This window comes from Rhinatrema bivittatum, chromosome 2 (assembly GCF_901001135.1).
Source record: "Rhinatrema bivittatum chromosome 2, aRhiBiv1.1, whole genome shotgun sequence".
NCBI classification, from domain to species: domain Eukaryota; kingdom Metazoa; phylum Chordata; class Amphibia; order Gymnophiona; family Rhinatrematidae; genus Rhinatrema; species Rhinatrema bivittatum.
Window position 1 is genome coordinate 140011752 of NC_042616.1, and position 8561 is coordinate 140020312.

General features: G+C 44.7%; 1 protein-coding gene across 1 annotated transcript in view; it reads left to right on the forward strand.

Moving 5' to 3' along the window:
* Positions 1-3583, forward strand: part of PRTFDC1 (phosphoribosyl transferase domain containing 1) — a 148435-nt gene extending 144852 nt beyond the window's left edge. Inside the window, exons 8-9 of the mRNA XM_029588675.1 lie at positions 1369-1445; positions 3248-3583. Of these exons, the coding sequence (XP_029444535.1) occupies positions 1369-1445; positions 3248-3295 (125 nt within the window). The 3' untranslated portion in view covers positions 3296-3583. The remainder of the gene's footprint in view (positions 1-1368; positions 1446-3247) is intronic.
* Positions 3584-8561: the final 4978 nt, after the last annotated feature.

The window sequence follows — 8561 nt, forward strand, 5'->3', positions numbered from 1 at the left end:
CCCAAATGGGGTTTGTTTGAGCCTAAGGGGTTTGAGTTGGCAGATATAAAAAGTACATATATTTAAAGGATTCTCTGATTCTGCCTCCCTTTCTCCCCCTTTTTCTCTCCTTCTTGCCTTTAAAGATTTATTTAAAAAAAAAAAAAAAGGAAGAAAGAAAACCGGAGATCAACTTTGGGACAGCTTGAGGCTCTTTTTGTGTGAGCAAAGTTGCCGGTATTCAAGTAAATTTTCAAAGGCCCGTGCACGCAAATAGCGTGCAAATACCGTGCATTTTATATCAGGCCCGGACACGCACGTAAACCCCTGTACGTGCACAAATGCCAGGCCTCTCCAAAGGGGCTGGCTGGTGGAGGGGGGAGGGCCGGGAGAGATACTGTCCTGGGAAAGCGTGTTCCGGAAGCCGGTCAGTGCACGCAGATTACTTCTGCTCAGAGGGGAAGCGAGTATTGAAATAAAAAATTGGGGGTTTGTTAGGTTAGGTTTAGGGGGTGGGGAGGAGAGGGGAAGCAGGAGGGAGGTTAGATAGGGGGTAGGGAAGTTTCTTCCCAGTCCGCTCCTAAATTGAGCGGACTGGGAGGGAACTGGAGGAGGCCCAATTGCAGCCACACATATTTACCGAAAATTCTCTCCCCCCCCCCCCCCCCCCCGCGTGTGCCGACCGCATATGCATGCGGCCATCAAATTTTATAACGTGCAAGCCGGCGTAACAGGTACCGCGCACATATGGACGGCTGTACGCTACTTTTAAAATCAATCCCATTCAGCCAAATTTTAAATCCCCCCCGTGCGCAAAAAATGGGGGTTAATGCGCGTGGCTGGGCCTTGAGTGCACCGCGCGCATCTTCAGAGGGGCCCAGCCACGCGTGTAACCCCCGTTATGTGCCAAAGTGCCGGGCCCAGTTAAAGGGGCGGTCCGGTGGGCGGGGCTGGAGGCGGCAGGTACAGCCATTGCCGCTGTACTGGGGAATGGATCGCCGGTGCGTGCATGTTGCTACTGCTCCAAAGGAGCAGTAAGCAACAAAATAAAAACAAAAAAGGTAGGACAAAGGGTTTAGAGGGTGGGGAGGAGAGGGGAAGGGTAAGGGTAAGGGAGGTTACATAGGGGGGTAGGGACCTGGGAAAAGGGACCATCACATCTCAAGGCAAAATTATGCGTATAAATTTGCTTTGAAAATTCAAGGTGAAGTCTAGGCATAAAAAGTACACACATACTTTACCCCTACCCACACAATTATAAAATTACTCTCTATATGTCTATTGATTGAACAAAAAGAATAGAACACTTCCACAACTAAGCCAATCAGAACCAGTAAATTAATTCACTTTTAAGTTATTTATGCTTGTTTTGTATTTTTCTCCTCAAAGATGCTGGATTTGAGATTCCAGATCTGTTTGTGGTAGGCTATGCGTTGGACTACAATGAATACTTCAGAGATTTAAATGTAAGTGCTGTATGGTAGAAAAACAAGAGTTTTAATTACTAATAATTATGAACTACATGGGGAGAGAGGCCTGAAATGCCTGGACACAAATAATCCTTTCTGAGGCAGATATGGTCACCATTCTGTTTTATTTGCAGGGTCACTGACCACAATCTCCAGTGGCAATCCAGAAGCAGATCTTTAAATTAATATTCTATGAGACTCACCTTAAATTTAAAAACACCTCTGAGAGGTTTATAGGTATTAATGGCCCTACAGGTTGTTGTTATTCTGATAGAGCATGAGTATTTGATTCTCTTTCAAAGCCCTAACACCTCAACAACCGGCAGGTTGAAAACAAATCATAGGAAGTATTTTTTCACTCAGCGTACAATCAAGCTATGGAATCTGTTGCTAGTGGCCTGGTCAAGGTAACTAACATAGGCCTAGATTTATCAAAATGAAGTAAATATCGCATGCGATAGGAAAAGGGGTGTGTTTTATGGTAATAGCCTGTTTATTGCAAAGTGTGCTGTCTTAGCGCTTCGCATAGGTATTACTACAGAGTGTGATAACTTTTTTGCACTTTGTGGTAAGTACCACAATTGTGGTAATTCCTACCTACAACCACTAGGGGGTGGGGGAGGGAGAGAAAGAGAGTGAGTGAGTGAGAGAGAGCCTGCCTAGCTATAAGGCTCTTATAGTACTTAGGTATTAATACCTCTATATGAGGCCCACCTAGTAACTCGAGGTGAGGTTTAAGTAGTAGTGTAGTGGTTAGGGGCCCCTTTGACGAGCAGAGTGAGACATACAAACAGAACAGTACACTCTTGTGAAGATTTGATGACCTTTGGAGTGAGGAAACTCACACATAGATGAGATTTGTACAATGTTCTCTCAACCTAGCTTGATGGGCTCTACCTAGGCAGTCTCTCTCTCTCTCTTTCTAAAATACTATTTGCGAAAACATCACAAAGTGCGATAAAGCCATATCGCACAGCTTAACGCAAGTGAAAAAGGTGTAGGTATTTCCCACGTTAAAACTGCGATATGGCTTCGCAAATTGCGAAGACAGCCCACTTGGCCAGAAATCCTGCCCCAAACTCCTCCCCTTTTCCAAATTAGCATCGCATCATGCATTATGGTGCTTTTCGCATGTGAAAACGCCTTAACGCATGCGAAAATGCCATAAAGCAATTTGATAAATGACCCCCATAGTGTGGTTCAAAGGAGGATTGGACAAGTTATTAGCCAGGTAGAATTGGAAAAGCCATCACTAGTCCCTGGGAGTGAGATATTAGAAATAGATCAGCTATTAGGGGATCTGCCGGGTACTTGTGACTTGGACTGAACGCTATTGAAGACAGGATGCTGGGCTTAATAGACCTTGGTCTGACCTAGCATGGCACTTATGTTACCACACATCAAGGGATTGTCTGTCAGGAAACAATATCGCCACCAGATAACTTCTTTTTAAGAAGCAAGAGAGAAGTCAAAGACATTTGAAGAAATGTTAAATGTATCTCCTTTTAGGACCACATCAGATGGATTGACACCGGCATATTCCATGAAATGTCTCAGTAAAATTCAGTAAATGGTGATATTTATGGGGGGTGTTAATCACATTTTGTTGCCGGTTTCATTTGTGTAGTAACTATAGCTTGTAATCTTGGGCAGAATACAAAGAAACGAACGCTCCTATTAAACAAAATGAACTGATTTTACAAAGACAGAATTGGTAATGTATTTCATGCAGTTGAGTATGATGTCTGTTGTCTTAAATTATTATGATTGCTAACATTTTGAACTTTGTCTTGTTTCAGCACATCTGTATTATCAGTGAAAAAGCCAAGGCAAAATATAAAATCTGAGGAGGAAATATAACTGAAGGTCATGACAAACATCCCTGGAAGCATCTCTCGAATGATAAATCTTTTTCAGTCATCATTTTCATTTTTTCTCTGCGTTTAAAAGGTTCACTCTGGAAACATACAGATAACCATGTACCTTACTACGTATAACGTTTATATTAAAGATGTGAATCATGTGCCCGATCGTTTTAACGATCAGGTTCGGATGGAGGGAGAAAAAAATCGGATCGTTGGAGATGTGAATTGGAATCGGTTCCGATTCCAATTCACATCGTTAATTTTTTAGTGAGGCCTGAGCAGATAAAAAAAACTCCACCCGACCCTTTACAAATGACCCCTTTGCTCTCCCACCCTCCCGAACCCCCCCCCCCCAAAATGTTAAATTACCTGGTGGTCCAGTGGGGGGGGGGGGTGTCCCGGCGCGATCTCCTGCTCTCGGGCCATCGGCGCCATTTTGGCTACCACTGATAAAAATGGCGCCGATGGCACGATAAAAAAAACCCCACCCCGACCCTTTACAAATTACCCCTTTGCTTCTCCCACCCTCCCGACCTCCCCAAAAACCTTTTACATGTACCTGGTGGTCCAGCAGGGGGTCCGGGAGCCATCCCTTCAATCATACCCTCGGTGCCGGTGCTGCTGGACTGGTTTCAAAATGGCGCCGATCGCCTTTGCCCTCACTATGTCACAGGGAGCAAAGTACTCGATCGCCTTTGCCCTCACTTTGTCACAGGGAGCGACCGTCGCTCCCTGTGACATAGTGAGGGCAAAGGCGATCGGCGCCATTTTGAAACCAGTCCAGCACCGGCACTGGCACCGAGGGTATGATTGAAGGGATGGCTCCCGGACCCCCCACTAGACCACCAGGTACATGTAAAAGGTTTTTGGGGGGGTGGGAGAAGCAAAGGGGTAATTTGTAAAGGGTCGGGGTGGGTTTTTTTTTTATCGGGCCATCGGCGCCATTTTTATCAGTGGTAGCCAAAATGGCGCCGATGGCCAGAGAGCGGGAGAGCGCGCCAGGACCCCCCCCCCCCCCCCACTGGACCACCAGGTAATTTAACATTTTGGGGGGGTTCGGGAGGGTGGGGGAGGGTAAAGGATTGGTTTTAAAGGGTCGGGGTGGGTTTAGGGGTTGTTTTGGTGTGCCGGTTTTCCCGCCCTCCCCCCAAATAATTCCCGTACTCGATTTAACGATTTTTCACGATAAATCGAGGGAATTCCTATTGTATCGAGTCCCTTACCGATTAATGACGATTTTAAAATTATCGGACGATAATTTAAATCGTTAAAAAACGATTCACATCCCTAGTTTATATACATTTTTTTAGTTTCATAATCTAAAGGATAGAAGTCGAGTATAGGTCGCTTAGGAGCAACATTTGGGTTGTTTTCTTTGGCGATACGGCACTTCTGTCAACCAGGAGAATCTGAAACTCTCAGGCCAAGGAACAGGAAACGTTCTCCTTCCTGACCAAACTCTGGAGTCCTTTCTGTTCTGCTTTATGCCACATTATTCTGTGGTTGCCCCTTAATACTTTCCTACAGGTAAAGTGATGGGGACAGTGCAGAATCTTTAATTGCAGCTTTCCATTCATGTGCATATATTCTCAACTTCATGAGACACTGTGTTGCACTCTTTCCATATTTAGGGAACTTGTTTTTCAGTTATTTTATTTTGCTTGGGAATTTCAATGTTCGAAAAAAAAATCAGTGGAAAACTGACTTTTCCCACTGATTTTTCTCCTATCAACTGACTTTTCCCACTGATTTCTTTTTGTTCTAACATTGAAATTCCCAGGCAAAATAAAATATAAACTGAAAACAAAAGTCCCTATCTGTATTCCATGTACAGCTGTGTTTATTTTTGTGAAATGAAATCATAAAAAGCACCTGCTAGTTGAACTTTCAAGCTATGAGGTAGTGAGTTTACTGAATTTTACCTGAGGCTGTGAGGAATCAATCCAAGAAAATGTGGCTTAACTTCTTGGCAAAACTTCACCCAGGATTGTGAAAGCATATCAAGCCCTGGATGCTGAATCTGAAAGCATGCTTTCCCGTTCGGAGCATATCCCAAGACTTCTGTGTACCACCAGGGCACTGCAAAAACAAAGATACAAAATGAACAACTAAGCACTCGCCTCTCCACGTGCTGTCTGTTGGACACTGATGGACCATGTTATTTATGTTGCATAGATCTTTGAATACAATTGAGAGGAAGGCTTCAGATTTTATCCTGCCTCCTCCTCAAAAAAATCCACCTTGTTAAAAAAAAAAAAAAAAAAGTCATCAAAGTTCAAAATCAAGGAAATGGGTTTGTATTCCTGCGATTCCATTGTAAACATTGCTTTATACCATTTGTACTGAGGTTAAGGAATTGTACACATACATCTTATCCTTTTACTTGAATATGTTCAGGTGATTTAATTGAACAAACATCCTACAGACAGTTAGCTTTTTCTGATGTAAAAATAGGTTTTATAAGATTCCATTTTTAACAAGTGGTATTCTCTTTCTTCTAGATAATTGTACCTGCAAAAACCTTTTCTATACTGTACCTTTATGGATAGTTTATGTTCTACCATGTATAGTGGGCCAATAAAGAATACTAATGACTTTTGTTAAATGGAGTGTCGGGCAGTACCTTCTATATTAGTCTGTGGAAAGGCTTATGATGTTACAGGTCAACAAAAAATGGCAAACATTGTTTATTTGAAATTAATTGATACAGATTAATTTTCTAAGTTCCCGCCAGCTAAAGCTGAATTAATTCTTGTCCATAATTTATTCTTGTTCAGTACTGGATACGCATGAAGTGTAAGTGTAACAGAATGCAGTTTTTTTTCATTATTTTTTTTTGTGTGGATGTGTGTGGTCAAGCAGCCTACCTCCTCCTCCGTGGGCTTCCAGCCCATTTGGAACTTACCTTAACTTGCTCAGACATTAATGACAGGGCTGAAGCACCATGGGCCTTCAATTTCACTTGGAGATCAGCCATTAGGTCCCTCCTGCTCCTTCCCCAGCTGCTCCTCCTCATCCACCATGGACCTGCGCTGCACCGCAGGAGCTCCCTCTCCCTCACTCTCTTCACCAGAGGTGTCGTATGACTTGCAAGTGGCATGGCTTTTGTGGGCCTCTAGGTGCAGGACTAGCATGCACCTCAGCAGCCTCCCCAACAAAATGAAATAGGTAAGTGTCAAAACAATGCCATTATACATGTGTTTTCCTTATGCATGGATCCCCAGTGCTCTCCACTAGATGGCCCAAGTTCCTAGCCCTCGGGTACAGAGCTACGAAGCGGCATAGCGTTCTATACGGCACCTCCCTAGAAAGAGACTGGATTTGGGAGTCCCTGAGACAGAAGGAGGGGCTAATCCAGGCTACATAGTGGCAGGGTATTTCGGACATCAAGGGAGAAGGAGCTGTTTATTGTGCTCTACGTGTTAGGTCCCCAGTCCAGCACTGACAGGAGGACACTGCCCTATCTTTTGAAGAGGATTGAAAGGAAGAGAAGAAAAGCAGGACATCTCCAATGGAGTTTCCACAGCTGAGCCACAGAACATTGCCTGGTTGGACTTGAGGCTTCACTGTAAAGTGGTAGTGGATGCCGTCACTGTGAGGTGATGCCAGCCCACCCTATGGAGGATAAGCATGGTCCCAGCCCCTGCCTTGAGAGTCACATCCCTAGTGACAGAAAACCTTAACATCCTGACCCAGTGAAATCTGGGGGCCCTGTATGTACTTGGACACCTATTTTAGGCACTTATTTCTTATCAAAGCTATCATGTTTTAAACACCCGTCCAGTGAATCCAGCCTCCTTTGAAAATGTGCCTTTCCAAAGACCTATGATAACACAGACACCCTAGAGGTCACCTCTGCTCTCAGCATAGAAGGCTCTCCTTCTCCCAATATAAATTACCTACTCCTTGGGGAACATAACAGAAGAGAGTGAACATCTTTTATGTCCCTATGCAACAAAAAGTGTAACAAGTACTTCGCTTTCCTTTCTTCAGAAGACTGCAGCTCTATAATTCCTGACAGCACACCTTCGAACACCCCACAAATAGTACAGAAAGTTTTCCCATGCTAATGATATATTCCTCTGAGCACCAGCAGGCCAAGCAGCAGAAAGGAAGTACTAAAAGCTGAGACACTGTAGAAGGCTTGCTTTCTAGCTCTATGGGGCCGATGCAATACAGTGCGCTCAGCCGAGTGCACTGTATAACCCGCACTCGGACACGGGTTAAATAGGCGCTAATCCAATAGGGGGATTAGCGCCTATTTAACATGTGTCTGACGCGGAGTGAATGCAATAGCGCTCATCACATGCAAATGCATGTGAATGAGGCTATTACTCATTCACTCTGCATTAAAAAAAAAAAAAGTGTGCGTCTCAGATATTAACGCCTGCCTGAGCGCATGTAAAAGAAGTACGGAAAAGCAGGAAAAACTGAAAATCTACCCCAATGTGTTTCTGCATATTCTCTTCTCCCTTCACCCTGTGTGTAATCCCCCTACTCCCGGTGAGTCTGGAGCACTTCCTCTCCCAGCCACATACCTCTGTACATCTATTTCAATATTAATTTTTGGGAATCAACCCCGAGTGGCTGTCTAGCAGGATGTTTCTGGGACCCAAGGAAGTGGAGTAGAGACAGCAGTGTACATGAGTTCTGCCTCTCCCCTAGAAATTGAGCTGAGCTGGGGGTGGCAACCTGTTCAAACTTTCCTGTACAGAGAACACTGATCATTCCTGGTCACCCAGGGCCCGGGAAGGCACAGCAGAGCTGAGTGTGTTGGAGCTGCTTACCCAGAGAAAGAATAGCCATATGCCCCAGATTTGGGTGTTATATGTTGTCATAATTGAGAAAGCCATGAAGTCTAATGGCCAAGACTGAAGACACATAAGGTGATTGCCTGTTTGTCCCAATACTACTGACACTACTAGGAGTGTCAGCTTCCTGACCAAGTTGCTGCTTACCCTACTGGCTTCCCCCACCTCCTCTGGTAACCACACTAGGGTAGGGGGAAGGTGCAAGAGAGTAAATGAGGGGATGGTCTCAGGAAGCAGGCCAGCATTAAAGAAATCTGTGGACATAGGCAGACTACTGGGGGTAAGGGATTTTACTCTTGGAGATGAAAGACAATGGACCTGCCCCATTTTGCAGGTGCCTTCAGGTACCTGCCTGTGTTGCCTATGGCCATAGCTGGCCCAGGGGGGAAGGGAATGGAGGGAAGTAGTGTGAGGGTGAGGAGAAGACCAAGAGGGTT